Below are 18,507 nucleotides of genomic sequence, written 5' to 3'. Positions count from 1 at the left end.
AAAACTCAGAAATCAACTTTAAAGATGTGACAATTATTTGGACTTATTTCTAGGTTATATTATATTTGACTTTTTAATAGTGAACAAACCAATCATACATAGATATCAACATATGTTAGGTATACTTCAACACTTTGAGTTTTTCCGTACGTGGAATTTCCATATTTCTTACCTAATTAAAAGTTAAAATATAGCATTAGATTGAAGGTCAATTGGTCAAGGCTAATTTTTATGAAGAATGTTAAAATTAGTATGTATTATTAAGCTATAACTCATCTTATGATGTAGAGTAGTAATATTGATCCATCATGTTTGTTTGCTTCCAATGTAAGATGACAAGAATATTGAAAATTTCACTTCACTGTCAGACTCTCTGGAATCAAGCTTCTCAAATATCACAAGTATTGGTATTTTAGAGGGAAAAAAAGTCAGAAAAAATCAAACACATGCTTAGAGTAACAACACAGAAAACTCTCTCTGCTCTGTCTTGGGGATACATTTTAATTTTGTGAATAATAAATAAATATTTGTCTGTTATTTAAGAATCAAACTTCTCAAATGTCATGTATGATTGGTATTTTTGTAAAAAAAAAAAAAAAAATCAGAAAAAAAAATCAAACACATGCTCAAATAATAACATTGAAATCTTACAATATCCAGGGGATAAGTTTTAATTTTGTGACTATAATAAAGAAATATTTGTCTAATAAAGTATTAAAATTTCACAGAATTGATATAAAAGGGTATAAAAATGACAAAAAGTTAACAGTAATTTTATTAATGCTACAATTGATGGTTCTAGTAATTATCTTTACATTGACGTTTATGACTCGCCATGATGGGTAACGAAATACGGGTTAATAAAATATTTAAATATATTTTGTGATTTGATCAATGATACAGTTCTATCAAAGAGAATATATATCAACCGTTCAATAATAATTATGAAGATTTCAAAGAATCCCAAAATATATATTCTATGTTATTATCTTGAAAATGATTATAATTGGTATTAATTAGCTTTATCTATGGTACTTATCTGTATCTTATTATATGACTTTCCTTCTAAAGTCAATATCTTCTATCAAGATTCAAAGATTGAATTTTTTACATAAAGTAGAGAGAAAATTGAGCTGATATTGGAAAACATTAAAGGTTCCCATATTGGTTCTCTATGATACCGTGTTGCACAAACTGATGGAAATGACTCTATCTGTATAATTTGTTTGTTTCAAGAATGTAAAGGAAATGTGGAGTATTTTAGACATTAAATCATGAATTCAAAATCTGAAGTAAGACAAACATAGTATCTTACAATATGTTGTACTGCCCTCCAAGAGTTAAAACTTAGTAATAATAGTATCTATAGAAGGAGACTTTAGTTCAAGACAGACACATTATTTCTATGTCCGTCATCACTATGAAGAATTAATTATTTTTAATTGTTTCTTCTTATGGATTCATTTATTTTCATGGAGTTTTTGTTGATGTTACTGATTGATTGATTGATGTTTAACACCACTGTCAGTACTGTTAGATATTTGGGGGGGGGGCATTTTTAATGTTGGAAGAAGACGTAGTGCATGGTGGATTCAGAGGGTATAGGCCAATGTTATCAAATTTTTCCTCATCCCATGAAAATGGGTCCACATAAAAATATATGAATCCACAGTATCCTTTGTGATTTCAATACAGATGAGAGAAACAAGATTCTTTGCATTGCCTGAATTCTCACAACCTATCTATTCTAATAGTAAAATGTATACTAACCATAGCTTGAATTCCAGCTATCCAACCATTTAAATCATATATTGGTATATCTTTTGTATCTCCTAATCTTCTATATAGAAATCCATGGTATTGGTTAGCTGTAAGAAAACAAAATATTGATATAATTTTTCGTTATTCTTCATTAAAAAAGATTTAAGTTGGTTATTTTTATGCCCCACCTATGATAGTAGAGGGGCATTATGTTTTCTGGTCTGTGCCTCCGTTCGTCCATCCATCCATCTGTGCCTCCGTTCGTCTGTGCGTCCGTTCGCTTCAGGTTAAAGTTTTTGGTTAAGGTAGTTTTTGAAGAAGTTGAAGTCCAATCAACTTGAAACTAATAGTACACATGTTCCCAATGATAGGATCTTTCTAATTTTAATGCCAAATTATAGTTTTGACCCCAATTTCATGGTCCACTGAACATAGAAAATGATAGTGCGAAGTTCAGGTTAAAGTTTTTGGTCAAGGTAGTTTTTGATGAAGTTAAGGTTACATCAACTTGAAACTTAGTACACATGTTCCCTATGATATGATCTTTCTAATTGTAATTCCAAATTGAAGTTTTGACCCCAATTTCATGGTCCAATGAACATAGAAAATGAAAGTGCGAGTGGGGCATCGGTGTACTATGGACACATTCTTGTTTTTTGTGATATTAGACTACAATTGATGCTGTATATAATTTTACTGGGAACCCCATGGAAGATAAACTCTTGACCTTAGCTCCTGGTAAAATATTAATCAAATTTTTCAATATCTGTATATTTTCTGAAAACTTAAACATTTTGGAAAATAATCTTTATTAATAAAAACAGTGAAGAGTTTTGTAATAAAATGTTACACTTCCCTCAAACTTGTTATTGATTTTTGTCCTCATTCTTTCAATCAACCTTTACAATGATGACAACTTTGACAGTACTGCAATTATAGTGGGATAGTAAAAACGTAAACTTAGGAAATGAATGGAACCCTTCTCTTATGTAATTTAGTTGTAAAATACAGAAACTTTTAAGTCGATTGTGGAAAACATAAGGCATTCCATGAATGATTTCTTCTACTAATAACCATAGCAAACCAAACGACTAGAAAGAAGAATTTTAAAAAGGAGCTTTTATATTAACATGTTTATCAGCGAGAGCTGAACATCCTTCTGTTGTAATGTAAATCACACCCCAAACAATTCCGCTATGTCTGATTACGGAATTATTCTTAACAACAATTTCAATGACAGGGACAAGAAATTGTTCTGCCGCTGTACAGCACTGAGATCATAGATTATGTTGTATTGAATTGTATATTACATAGAGTTTGTACTAAGTAGATATACAAAAAGAGCAGAGCTCCATGCATTAATCAACTTGTCTGTTATTCTCTAGAGGCTGTATAAGCCATTTACGTCAACTTAAGCAATTGTGGACAATTTATTCCATTATCATATGGAAGTCCTATCATTGCTCTCGTAGGATTTCCTCTGGATTTTACATAATGCATAGATCGGATTGCACATCATTACAAGTATTATCAAAAAATCATTTTTTATAAATTCATAGACATTGGTTCTCTGTATTTTTGACTCTTGTCCAAGCTTGTGACATTATGGAGCTTTCCTGCATTAGACATTTGATAGGTTCTGTCTGGGTACTTCCTCAACAGACTTGTACTTAATGTTAATTGACCATCTTTTATATAATTGTCCAGACAATATATAAATAAATAAATAGAACTTAGTCTGCTGGACATACTAAAACACAAAGTTTTGTCCCATAATAAAAGATTCTTTGTAGTAAGTAAGAAAGGAGTCACTGAAAGTGATTGTCCACTGAAAAAAATCGAACTAAACATGTCTGTTCTGTCAATTCTATGCTGGTTTAACTGCAAACATGTGCTTATATAGTTTAAGTAATATCTGACTTTGGAAGTTTTTTTTGGAGAAAAAAAAAACGTGTTTCAGATAATATTCTTCTAATTAAAAGAAGACCTGAATCATTCCAATGAAAGCATCAGCAGGCTTTGATATCCTAAACACTCAAATGCTGTTGGGCATCTCTTTCACATTATAATAACAAACAAGGGTGTTTATATATATTTTTTGATTTTAACCAATCAAAATCAATGTTGCAAAGAGCATTTAATATTGTTTTACAATTTGACCCCTGCCAGTCATGCTGATATCATTGATAACACCCTTGTGTGTTTCAGAGGGATACAAGTTTCTGGACTATGAAATATTTAGTGACCACACTATACTTGTCCAAATATTTCACAGCCAATTTGTCAATTGTTTTAATAATGGTGTATCAGCATCAATCATTCCTTCTATCCCTGCGGATTAATGTGTCTGACTATTTAATCCCATACTAAACGTCTGGAACCATGACTTATGATTGACAGGTACCAGTGTGTCTTTCAGATGCTCTGTATCCCTGTCAGTCAACCAGATTCCTAAATATAACCAGTACAGGGAAGAGTTTGGTTACTGTTTGCATATTGAATGTGATTTCATATTTTTTCTCCTAGGAAATTCTGGATTGTCTCAGAATGAGCCTCTTCTTGATGTTTGTCATTTTCTAGAACTAATCAGTTACAATTTGAATAGTAGTATACAACAAGTCCATTTGCAATGACAACCATATTTTCATCCTGTCGCTAATGTAAACATTTCACCCCGTCCATTAAAAAAAATCTTTTGAGATGAAGAAATGTAGAATGTTTCAAATAAAAAATATCAATTAGGATATTGATTTCTAGAAAATGATAACCAGATTTTTTTTATTTCTTTGGTTATTTGATGTGAAGTGATAGATATAATCCATTCTAATCTCTTTTTCCATATTTTAAAGGTCTTCAAAAGAAAAATGGGTTTTTGGATTTAATCTTGCATAATGCATTACAGAAATTATAAAGCAGCCCATTACTTGAATTATTGGCTTTTTTAACCGTATGTTGTATCTTGTGTTTAATAATTTGCATGTGCGTAATGAGTCACAATGCATGTCTTCGTGCTGCAGACAGGTTACACAGGTGCGACAGACGTCAGGTAGCTAATTACATCTCTTGCAGTGACAACATTTCACAGTTTTGTCATCTCAGGTGTATAAAAAAAGCAATTGTCATTAAAGATAGGATTATGTCATTAAAAAGAAAAGTACCACCAGAGCACAGTCTGATGAAAACTAAGCTTGGGAACAATAAACATTGATTCTTCTTTATATAAGTCACCATTGTTTTAATTAATTCAGGCGGGATACCTTTCAGAACAAACAAAACAAATCGGATTGTAAAAATTATAGAAAATTAAGACAAAAGGCACCATGAATCATTGAAAGAGTTTTTTTTAAATTGGTTCAGAAATCGAAATATAGCATTGAATTTGATTGTAGCCATTTGCTAATTGGAGTTTGTATTTTTTATGATCACATATTGAATTATGAGGAAGAAATGAATGTTGATGTCATATTTTGATATTTATGATATAGTTCCATTGATATTTTAGTGCACATACAATTTGTATTCTACATTTATTGAAGAAGAGTGACAAACTGCAATGTTATTTATGGATGAGTGTTTCAACTCTAGTGTGTAATCTTTCAACTGTATCTAGGTCCAATAATCTTTTACTACTTGCAGGACAACCCTTAAATGCTGCACACTACAACAAAAACTCTATAGAACATGACAGAGAGGATTGACCCACCCCAATATTATGTTTATCATTACTCCTTAATTTGTCCCTTAACTTCTAAATGCTATGAATTTCTACTCCTAAGTGCTCTTTGTTCCTACTCCTAAATGTTGTGTAACTAGCTAAAGTGCTGGAGTGATTCGTCTGTACACTTTGAAACAGATCACCATGAATCATGATTAAATTGAATATATTTGCTCATTGTAGCTACAAGATAAATAATCATTGAAAAAATAAAAGATATCAGTTATATAGCAAATATTTGATGAATGATTTTTGCTAAAAAAAAAGAATAAAAAAAATAGATTTGATATTGAATATTTTTTCAGTAAATATTATCAGGGTTTATTTGATTGTGAGATTTTTCCATCAATTTTCTGCATTGATGAGAACAAAGACGAGTTAATCAACAATAATTTAGATCAAATAAGTCCATTTCACAATAGAACATGCCCCATTAGATATGAAATCAATTTGTCAACGAGACACTGTCATCATTCTCTTCCATCTCCCAACTCTGTCCCAGAACAATGGTGGGAAATCGTAGGAAAGGAAAGATTACGGATTGGGCTTAGTTACGATTGTTTTAATGACAGTAATAGTGTTTTATGTGGTTCACTTTTATTAACTTTTGGTAATACGGATCCAGGTAAAAGGGACAGATTTTTACACTTTATTACTCCCCCAGTCAATCAAGTCACATGACAGTGTGATGTGATCACAGATTTTTGTTATTTGATGACTTTATGGTGCTTTTCTTGAATTTTGTTTGATTATAATGTTTCTAAGTGACATTAGCTAATCCGTATTTTTTTATGAAAAATACTTTTTTTAAAAAATCCTTGTATCAAAAAAATACTAAGATTTTATATTTTTTTTGTGGAAAAAAATAATAAGTACTAAATATGATGTCAAAGAGGCAGCAACCCTAACAACATTATTAAGTTAAAAGACTTCAGGAGGTCAATATTTATGATCTTTTACGATTACAGTAAAGACCAAATGTGTTGAAAAATTTGAAATCAATTATACATGAAGATAAATCCTTTTAAAATTTAGAGACTAAAATTTTTAACCTGTATATTTTCAAAATATTTTCCAGCTTATTCTATATTTATAATGAATATGAGTAAAATACACCTTGATATCAATTGGAAATATACATCCCAATTGTTGTTCTGTCAATTACAGATATTTTGGTAGACAAGTTTTTTTATAGAACGGATATTACATTCCCCAACAAAAATATGTTAATTTACCAAAATCATTTACCAATTAATAGGACATTGTCGTTAATACACAGAGGAGTAATTATAATGGGGGCCAGTCATCGAGTGTGTCCTAACGGTACTTCAACTAAATAGGATCTTTCTTTTTTGTAATTGAGTCATCAACTTTTTCATATTAAATGTAATTTGGACAATTTTTTTGTCTGTCAGAAACATCTTGAAGCATTTGAGAGTTCCTGCATAACTTTTTTGGATTTCGTGCAGACCTTTGATTAATGGGTGTTTAATTAAGAGAAGAAACCCTCCAAGTCAATGATTTTAATTTGTAACCAGGAAACACAAAAGAAAAGGTTAAATTGAAACCATTATCACTTTCATATAATGTATTAAGCCTTTTGTCTTTTTCTCTAGATTTTTTTGTGATTTCCTTTTTAATTACAATATGTCATTTTCGTTCAAGTTTTTTCTTGCAGAATCTTGTTTACTGATGGAAAAAGTTTTACATAAAAAATGCAGAAAATTGGATCACCTAATTATAAAACAGTCCATTTTGCAATAATAAAGACACTTGATTGTGACACAGTATTGAGATTTAATTGACCTTCATTCTTTACTTATCAGTAGCAGATGGGGGTCTAGTTTAAATCAGATTTGAACAATATAAAAAATAATATATGGCATAATGGTAAAAGAAATCACCTTTAAAAAAATGAATGTGATTCTGAAACTTTAAAGGTTTTTATAACTTAGGTCTTAAATTCATATTAAAAGATATATTTTTACCACCCATCTGTTTCCAATAGTAAGTTTATCCCCTGGCTTTTTACTCACTTAGCTAATACGCTACATTTGTCATTACATGTCCCAAAATTTAATGTGCTGATTTTATGGATCATTTTCATTGCTCATGTTGTACTAATTTTAAACTTATCCCCTTGTAATATCCCAGAGTAAGTTTAAAGCTTTTATATGAAATAGAAACATGATAATTGTAGGGAAAATTGAATCCTTCATCTGTTGTTGATTGTAATTTATCTGTGATAATTTAAAGTTTGTGAACGTGAACATGCTGTTTTTGAAGAAAGTTTTATCCCTCATCTGTAACCTATTTCCTTACAGTAATGACGGTGAGATCATGGACACTGATTGTACCGATGATATATTTGTAATTAATTAACTCACACTTAGAGGGAGCAGTCATTAAATCATAGCAGGGATCATTTGTTTCACATTAAAATCAGATCTGTCCAGCTTCTGGTTACAATAAATAATAATACTTAAAAGTAATGGTTGATTAGACCTACAGAATGGACGCTGTCCAGCCAGCTATAAATCTGAAGATCAAATGGAGTAGGCTAATCGTATACCTTGGTGATCTCTCTCATAGATACTGTTAATATGCAGTAAATAATCATCTTTACCAGCTGGTCAAGCTTGTTTAGAGAGAAATAGAAGGTGACCAGACTGTCAAAACTAGTGGTCAGTGTAGAACTATTGATTAGGAGTGTGAGATGTTGGTGATTAACTTTAGGTCAGAAACTTGTCAGTCAAACACCTTAATGCTCTCTATACAAAACATGATTAGAAGAAAACAACTCTATGATATGGCTGTGTAAAAAAACTTTGTGAGAGTTTCAAATCTAACTGAGTTTAAATATTCAAGATTTTGGTACATTTCAATGAAAGATCCAGCAAGAATGGATTCCTGAGATCATTGTTACCCTTTCCCTTTCCAAGGCGTTCTCAGTTTTAAGAGGGAATCACGTCAAAGCAGACAAAAAGTAGAAGCAATCCCCTGAGAACCTCCCCCGTATTCTCAGAGTAGATATTTCTAGATCTGTCTTCTTTATAAAAGCTCTGAAGTAAACTGAAATTCTCTGAATGAATAAAAGATTCAAACTTCATTTACATTAAAGAAGAAGTCTTGAAAAGATGTTAAACAATGGTTGGCCAACTCGACTCATTCAAGTCGTACTCATAGAAATGTTATTCCGTAATTTAAAATACAAAATATGATATGCTCAATTACACTTCACCTCAAAAAGGTTCACTGAAATTGGTCGAAGAGATGATTAGAAAACTGACAAGTAGTATACCAAAGGAGTAAATAATTAATAAGTTGTATTGTATAAAAACCTATGTTAGAAACAGCATGATCTGGCTGATACAGTTCGGCTTTGACTGATAGTGGAGATTTTTTATGCATTGATTGATAAAACATGCAGTAAATTATGTATTAGATTGGTAAAAAAGCAATTGAATGGATTGTAGGGTATTTGAGGTAGACAGTATTGAGCTATTTTGACAATTGTGACAAGGACAGATTTACAGTCATATTTCTGTAGTCAGATTTATTCATGAAGTAGTCAGAAAAAATATCTTTGTCTCTCTGAATAAATGCTAAACTGTAATTTTACTGGTCAAACAATTTTTGTACTGTTATTGCTTGCAGCAAATTTATGAATACATAGTTAATACAAATGAATTCTAAAGGAGAAAAAAACAAAATTCAATATTAGAGGACATATGGGTGTTAATTAAGATTTTTTTTGCAGGCTAAAAACAAGAAAAAGCTATAAGCCTTGATTTGTTTATCATTGCTTTCCTAAAAACTTTATTATCCTTCAGAAAAAAAGACGAAAGATAAAAGGAAAAAAAAGTAAAACATGAGGCTGCAGTTCTAAGATTTGGTAGCAGTTACAAATAAACTAGTTATTTCAGTCATGTCACGCCTCATTGGTTACAGGAGATGGCATCAAACAATTCTATGCTCCATTGTACAGATTACTAATATTACCTAATAAAATTACAAAAAACAGAGAATAGCCCGTTAAAGTTATTGTATAAAGCCTTTGATGTACAAACAGATGTGTTAGAGAAACATGTCTTAATGGTTTACCTATTGCAGGTGATTGATTTAAAACACTTGTAATTATTTAAACAACATTTGAAAATAAATGGTTTCTCCATCATGGTCTAATTAGATACAATTGTTTCTGCCTTTGTCCTGGTAATGATGGATGGAATATCCTCACAGAGAATGGCTCACAAGATAAACAGCCACAGCCTCACTTCTGACATTCTAATTTCATCAGGACATAATTACTGTTTTCAATTGAGTAATTGAGCATGAATCAAAAATTTCAAATTGTCCAGTAAATTTTGAAATAATTTGAGGTAGAAAAGTTATTAAAGGATTTTTTTGAAACACACTATTTGTCTACCTTCAACAGATAAATCTGAGGATTGTTTAGACTCTGGAAGTTTTTAAGGGCCTTGACTGGCTATACAGCCCTCACACTGTTGGTTTTCTTTAGAAAAAATTATTAAAAAATTGACATTAAATGCACGGAAATGATAAATTTGCATTAATAAAGGAATAATAAATTAAGTATTCATCTTTTTGTTAAATAGTACAATATGGGGATGGATATGAGACATATTATATAGTCTTGTATCAAGAATGAATAGATCATGATCTAAGTAATCTGTTTGTAGGTGGGAACTAAGGGAGGCTACTCTAAATGACTGAACTTGGAATCATTTACATAATGTGGGTAGTGATTACCAGAGAAAATCTGCACTTGTTTACCTTATTATGTCAACAAAAATATGTCTACAGATATTTCTAAAATGTACCCTGTTATTTGTACTTATTAACCTTAATCAATATTTACAGTTCTGTAATTGCATAAAAGTTTGTACTTAAAGAGTAAATACAAATCGAAACTGTTTATTCTAGAAAATCCTGTGCTGATCTAAACCAGTGTTTTTATATTGGAACCGTGGATTTCTTCCGACTACTGACTACATACAAAAGGTTTATTATCTAAAGTCTGTACTAATATCCGACCCGAGTAGAATAATTATATTGTAAGAGTTAAGACTTGTTGTATTGATTGGACGAAAGATGTTTTATGAGAACTCTTCTGTCATATTTCAATACAAAATATTTCTTTGTCTAAATTGTTCAGTGTCGTGCTAATGAAAAGTAACTTACATTTGGGTAGAAAACAAAACAAAAAGCAATATAGGTTGATATAATGAATGGCTATTTCTATCTTTTCATTGATGTTTGTCTATTGTACATGTACCCCTTTCTTTTCCTATACATTTTGTCAAATCGGGGAAAATATGACAAAGATGAAAATGATTTAATGAAAATATTGAATTCAAAATGACATTATATTTTCATAATTAAGGAATTGAAATGGACCATTTATTGACTGTAAATTATGAACCATTTCAAAACCCAAGTTTGCACTAACACTTTTATATTATATGCTTATTTGCATTTAATCTGGTCCCCTGAGTGGTAAGGTTCAAACATGATGGGAAAAATCGTTCTCTTACATAAAAATCTGTCAAATGAAAACTTTATTCGTTAATTGACACTTCATTAAAAGTTAAACAACTTAATATTGAATTTCATTACAGAAAGTTTGCATCATTTGCGTGTTAGATTAAAAATTGTTACTTTCGCTCTCGGTGAACTTATAGATTGAAATGCGAAAGTTCTGTCTGATTATCAATTGCAAAAGTTGACACCAATTAATTCATTATTTAAAGATTAACACTTCATTTAATTTAAATCGCTACTATGGATCATTACGAATTGACAATTACAGTCTTAGTAAGATATTCTATATACGTTAAACTAGGAGGAGGGTTTACAGCTAGCTACCATTGTTATACAGCAGAACTTCCTAGCAGGGTTCTGTTTTATAAATGGTAAAAACGTGATAATTTGAGAAGACGGAAATCATTGACAGTCACCAGTTGGATATGAGATTGATGAGTTCCTACCCAGTCTAGGGGTCTGAGCTGAGTTTTTCCATGAGTTCATTACTAAATTAAACATATTTTTCTGGTGAATACATAAGAGATATTTCAGGTGAATTATGTGACTAATAAGGGTATCGATTCATTGTAGGATACATCTTTGTCCATTTAATCCTTGATAATCAAGGTGAGCAGTACGTTTATTGATTAAAGAATAGTCTCTCCTTAGCAACATTTTATAAGAATTTCAAAGATGTTTAATTAGTTTGATGAAATGTTATACATGAGCTTCTCAAGATTTGATACAAGGAGAAATGTCATATTGAAGACTTTGAAGCTCAAAAATATTTAATATTAAGCTCTCAAGTCTTGACTTCAGGACACTGGCATTTCCTTATACTGAAATGCTGGAGAGTTTAACTGCTATCAGGGACTGTTGATGTCTTGTATTGTCTGAAGACTTTAGATACCTTGGAAACCCCCATCCCCTTTGTCTTGCATTTTTCATTTCTCTTCAACATATTCAGCAATTTGTTCACTACTCATGACTAATCTTAGTGGTATCTTTTAATAAATATAGGTTTTTATAAGTATTTGACTTTTTACATAGAACTTAAAGTAATGCAAGAAGGTCACACAAGAGTCATCAGTTTGTCTGATACTTATGGATCAGTGAATCACTAATGCTTATTAATCATATATTTAATATATTTAAATTATAGATTATACTGGACCAGCTGTTTATATAAGTTGGAATATGTAATTAATAGCAGTAATTACTCATATAGGTACATGTATGATGTGGACTAAATTTAATTGCTTTTGGTTTAACTATGACTTGCTCAGCAAAGAAAATAGAACATGCCCTCTGCAGAAATTCTTCAATATATCCTTCCATATATATCTACACTAATTGATGATGGCTGCCACGATTATTTTTAATGGTGCTGTATGAATTGATGAAACAAATTGTCAAAAAAAGACCTAAAGTTAAATAAGTTTAAAGTCCTTGATTTGAAGTAATCAATGATAATTTTGAATGCAATTATTGGCTTTGATCAAAAGTAAATACTTTGCAGATTTAATTTCTTTTATTTGTGGGTAAAATTAATGTTTATAAAGCGATTTGCTGCATATGGCACATAACGTTGATGATCAAGGATGTCCCATAGTTCTAATGCGTGTGTGACCACCCCTTTAAATATCAGATATTCTTTCTCAATTTTCTGCCTCAGGATTAAAACTTCTTTGATTTGTGCATTGATGGAGATAATCTGTAACAGTAATCTTGTCTGATTCGGCCATATTTTTGTCAGTCAGATGGTGGTTTTTTAGACGTTCTATTGTATGCTAATTTGCATTGTTGTGTTGCAAACATCTAATCTTCGAAGGTTGAAATATCAGCGTCTCACACTTTGTTATAAGATCAAAGCTTTGATATAATCCTATTACGACATACGGTCTATTGAGTCCAATGCTGTTCTTCACACTAATAGAGACACTTTTCAATTGCTTTTTCATATTTTTGTCATTGACAACATTTTCTATTGTAATTATTTTGTGAAATTTTAGGGTTAACTTGATCAAACTCCATACAAAAATTGTTTTTCATTGGAAAAATTATACAAGATATTTCTTTTTAAAAGTCTTTAAGCGTGGCTGTTATTCTTCCGATATTTTCCTAAATATAGAACAATTAGATTAATTTAATTTCTATGATAGTTTATTTTTCATGTTAAGGTTATCATCATACTGTGGGGTCAATTTGTATTTATTTTTTTATTTATGTTTTAATAAATTTCACATATATAATGATGTGGGATGTATATTTAATACTGACTACAAAAGTGTAGAGCTGATAAATTTCAGGTAAAAGATTCAATCAAATAAAAAGGGATGGGATATACATCACCAATATCACCAATAGTTCAAACATCTATAATCAATGTAAAACCATGATAAAAATACTGAAAATCGTAATTTCTTAGTTTTTCTGCTAAATTTAGAAGCATAAGAATATTTTAAACTTCAGGGTAAATTCCTTTAATCATGTTCTGATGTTTCTTTTTATTGGATAATAATTTTGCTTCAACCAGAAGGTTTTTTGCCTGATGTTGCCTGCTTCTTTGACTTCTTATAGAAATAAACTATATTAGGTTACCAGATGTTGAAAGTTATCCGTTTGTTGGATTTTTTCTTGCAATAAAATTGTGTAATATTACGTTCAATTAGGTGTCAACCTTAACCCTCTTAGATGTTCATGGTGACATCCTCATTGGAATTCATTTGCATAATCACGTTTAATATTAGCTTTTTTTGACGAGTGGTTGACACTTTTTTCATGTCAACTTGCAGAAGCTCAATTTGCTTTTATTATTGGTTTGATCTGATTGTAACATCTCAACAAAAAATTTAAAAAAAGGTTGATTAATAAAAAATAATTCTCTGCTATGTTTGATCATTTATGCGAAGGGCAGGAGTATTGTTTTTGCTATTTTAGAAAATTTGACTTTTGACTTCAAGTGCACCAGATGTTATTGTAAAAACCAGAGACTACCAGAATGGTTTTGATATTATGAATCAAACTTTTGGCTAATGAGAATCGATAAAGATTATCAAAAGTTTTAATTGTTTTACAAGAAGTGTTTTAATGGTATCAGCAGATTGAGTAATTTTATCAATGTTTGGCACTGACTGTTGAAAAGATGGAACATGTTGTTATGGCTTAGCTGCAAAAGTAATTAATACATAAGAACACGTGTTTTCTGATGATTCTGTAGGTAAAACACATAGTTAGCCTTAGTTAGGACATCACTCACACATTACCACTGGTGCACTACAAATCTGACATAACCACCAACATGTAACCGGAGAACAAAAATGAAGACTTCGTGGTTGGGGAAAATGACAAATTGGAGATTTTTTGAACCAGGGAGTGAGTTAAAATTTGGAGATGAAAGATAAATAAAAAATCTGATTTAAAAAGCAGACATCTTTAGAATAAGTCTAGTCAACCAATTAATTTAATACTCATGTACTGTTAACCAAGAATATGTCAAAGTTCAATATTCTCTTACAAACAAATTTAAAAATCAAAAAGTTTTAAAATTCGCTGTGAAATAAGTTAAAACATATAAGTAAAAAGAAAGTAACCACTGAAAAAGTTAATTTGGTTTACTGTATTAGAAATGAAACCTGTAAGTTTTAAGAAACACATAAAGGATACACATGTACCTTAAGAAATATTTAGAATCTGGGTGGTTTTCTATATTTACAAAACCAAACTTGTTTTTTTTGCTGTCATAACTGAAGAGAGTTTAAGATTTGTCATGGTGAAACATCTTGTCATTTTGATAAAGTATTGAAAAACTCCAGACATGCAAATGTTGACATGATAGAGTTGTCATTTGTGCTTCAAACTAAGTGGAAATTTTGCATCATGTGTGTGCTTCTTAAAAGTACTTCTACATTTGTGAGAGGTTTTTATAAGAAAAAACAATTTGGATGCACTTGTGTACAATTGTTTGTTTGATAGATTTAAAAAATGTATATTTGACAACATATTTAGATGCAAATATACAGGCAATTCAAATTGATACAATTAGTGTCATGAAAAGAAAGTTTTGTTGATGAGGTTCTTAGGTACTTGAGAAATGTATTTGATATAAAATTGAAAAGTTTGCTTCAGTCCATGGTACTTTTCATCACATTTTTCACACTGATTACCTTTTATATGATTATTTTTTGATAAACTTAAGATGATATTATACAGCAGTGTTATATTAATTTTTCACATTATAATTTTGAAGTATTTCTAGCTTATTTTAATGGTTTGTAAATAATTGAACACCTAGCATAAGTATATAACTATGTGTAGGATTACATTTGGAAATATTTGGATAGGGTCTTACAATACTCTACATCAGCTATAAGCTTTTGAAAAGCACAAACAAAACAGGATGATTATTTCACTGAAAATTGTAGATATTTTATCCAGTATCAACCAAAGGCAAATATCACAGTCTGTTTACATGTTCAAGTTAGTAAACAAAATTGAAATCTATCAAGTCCCTCAACCATTACCTAGAGCTGACACTTATAATATTATGGAATCATTTCATTGGAGAGCAGACAAACTGTTTACTGTGTGTGTAAACAACTTACCAGTAGATGAAGCTTTATCACCACAGAGCTGCCATTATTTACCTTGTTAACAACCTGTATAAGTCAATTAACAAACTTACATGTATAGCAGACAGTATTTAGTCTGTGTATAAGTCAGTAAACAAGATTATAGCACATCAAGTGGTAAACACTTGATAAGTTCTACACTAATCTGTTTGTTCTGCAGGTTTTTGATCTTTAGTCTAAGTATCAATTAACTTGGAATGCTAAGTAACTTCAAATAGATATTGATAATGTATTGACAGTATTAAAACAGACTGATGTTCACTTCTATACAATTGTTTAGATTCAGACTACTTTGATGACACTAATATAGTTTTATATACAGTTAGATTTCTAGATGATGTTAAAGATGCTTTGAAGTTACTGCAGATAAATCCTTGATTAGAAAAGCTTGTCTTTGATAGGTACAATCTGCTGAGGTTGAGCAGCCATTATACTAAAATGTGGGTATTATTTGTATGGTATAGTTCCCAAGCCCCCCTTGTCATGGAGCTGCATTGACTCTTTACATGTTCTACTCCCAACGTTGCCCCAGTTAATGCCCTCTCTCTTGGAATCGTGGATTGACATCTGATGAAAATAGTATCCATATTTTTAGACAGTTAGACTGTATTAAAAGAGTTTAAAGTCCTATTTGAGCATGAATTTTTAGTTTTTCAGTGAAATTTGAAATAAGCCTGTTGGAATGTTACAGTCCAGATTCCTTATGAATATGGTCGTAAAGCATGCAATTACTAAATTTATTATCATGTTGTAAAGTTACAAGTTATGGTTTGTACATAAAATGTGATGATATAGTGTAAAGACATTCTGTATCGATTGGTGGTTTCTCCCATTCCGGAAATGATTTTTAATGCTGTAATCACCGGTAGCAGAGTTTGTATATTGTTCCTAGCAGGTAATGATAAGTTTAATCACTGCGATTACGGCTTATTTTATGGACATCTTTCATTTAAAACTCACCTAATTCAGAAAGAAATACAACACGACGTGAAAATTACAAATCAATATGTTTTTGTAGAAAATTTTGCCTGTGGTGTTTAACAAGTGATTGTGTCAGGCTTATATAAAATCTTATTTCGTTATTATTTTCTTAATTATATTTCTTTTCGAAAAGAAAGGATTTGAAATAGGATTTCGTAATCCATTCGTTTCCAACAGTCAATCTTGATATAGTAAAATGTTTTCTTTACTAAGCTGCATGTTTCATTGAAAAATATGAATTCCAAATTACAAAGAAGATGAAAATTGTACTGATTAAATTCTGTTCAACACTATGTAAGAGTTAAGTCCCTTTTACTCACTTTTGCAGATATCATTAACTCTTGTGTAGCCTTTTCGCTCAGCTTCATGTGATGTTCGAGGTAGCTCTTTCCATACTCCAAATCTTACTGAAAAACACAAAAGAAAGAAATGATTATATTAGTGCCACAGTATCTATGTATGCCATATGAATATGACTTTTGCTGTTTTGACAACATATTGCCTCATGTTTGTGTGTGTGAATCTTATGGAATTGGTGGTATACTGGTCTTTGTTATTCTTAGGAAGTAAACTTTTCATGAAAACAAATTCTAGTCAATATGTAAAACTTCTCAAATTGTAAGAAAAAAAACTAGCCAGGTAAAAAAAAGCGACAAATAAACCAGCTATGATAGTTGTAAATTACAAATAAACATTTTCTCCATAAGTTTAACACACATTGCAGCAAAAAGAATTTCAGATCAAACAAACGTACTCTAAAACAATAAAAACCTTTTATATCATTGCCCTTGTGGATATTTGCTATTACTGGTGCAAATAAATTGTGTAATATTGGTCCTCTCTGGGTTAAAACAGTATAATATACTATAATACCTGTCACATCAGTTATAATAGAGCGGCTGATGTGTCCGTTAAGTCATTTAATGCATGTATGATGAGTACAAATAATGATTTATATCTACTATTGATGCAACCGATACCGTGCTTAAATTGATGTTTACAAACTTTTAACATCTAGATTGTTTCTGTTTGCGGAAACATTGTGTGTGACTAACTATATGATAGTGTCACGTTATACTTGTTTGTCCAACTTATATTTTCCATTCTGCTTTATAAAGTATACATTGTAAAGCAATAATTTATAGAGATTGGCATTAAAATTTAGCTTTGGTAAAATGTCAAAATGAAAGCACTTTATTATTAATTTTCTAATGTATGGTGTAATAATAAAGTAATTAAGAGATAAAAGTGATTATCGCTATTATCTGTATTTTTCCTTTGATGTTTTTTTGTGATAATTTTCATATCACTCGTGTAGAGTGAGAATGAAAATTATCGCTAGTTTCTAAGGACCTTAGCAACAGCGTAATAATCTAATTCATGCGCTAAAGTGTCGGCCAATCAGAAAAGGTTCGCCGGAACTATAAAAAAAATGTTATCGAATGACTGCGCTGAAATGTCAACAATAAAAGATGATTTCTCGTTTTAATATTTTACCGTGAATTTCGCCGTTAAATAATTTATTGGAAGTTAATAAAAGTAATCATATCATGTTTATAACAAATAACAAATGTCCTTTTTTACATAAGTCTACTTCAAATCATCGTAGGTCTGTCTGCATGTACATTTCTTCGTACATGTACATTTCTTCGTCTGCTTTGAAAAAAAATCCCAAAAGCTCAGCCATGGACACATCGGAATTGTGGGATTCAGATTTCGACCTAGAGACAGCCTTACAAAACATAGAAAACTTTGAATACCAGGAAAATTTAAGTACACAACCATTTGGAACATTTTCACTAGACGTTCCCAATGTCAATCACTGGACATTTAAGACAAATCAAACTACTGACACTGAAAAACAAGAAGATA

The 18,507-nt window shown here is 30.6% G+C and overlaps 2 protein-coding genes across 4 annotated transcripts in view; one reads left to right on the top strand and one right to left on the bottom strand.

Annotated features, from left to right (window-relative positions):
* LOC134682928 (cysteine--tRNA ligase, cytoplasmic-like) overlaps window positions 1-18,507 on the top strand; it is a 196,763-nt gene that overhangs the window by 26,628 nt on the left and 151,628 nt on the right. The gene's annotated exons all lie outside the window — the stretch shown is intronic.
* LOC134682926 (uncharacterized) overlaps window positions 1-18,507 on the bottom strand; it is a 91,005-nt gene that overhangs the window by 20,425 nt on the left and 52,073 nt on the right. For both annotated transcript variants that reach the window (XM_063541857.1, XM_063541858.1), the window contains exons 2-3: window positions 16,956-17,042; window positions 1,771-1,868 (exon numbers count right to left, since the gene is read on the bottom strand). In XM_063541857.1, coding sequence (XP_063397927.1) covers window positions 1,771-1,868; window positions 16,956-17,042 — 185 coding nt within the window. The remainder of the gene's footprint in view (window positions 1-1,770; window positions 1,869-16,955; window positions 17,043-18,507) is intronic.

Source organism: Mytilus trossulus, chromosome 9, assembly GCF_036588685.1.
Source record: "Mytilus trossulus isolate FHL-02 chromosome 9, PNRI_Mtr1.1.1.hap1, whole genome shotgun sequence".
Lineage (NCBI taxonomy): Eukaryota > Metazoa > Mollusca > Bivalvia > Mytilida > Mytilidae > Mytilus > Mytilus trossulus.
Note: the sequence above shows the minus strand (reverse complement) of the source record. Positions and strands in the feature narration are given on the sequence as shown.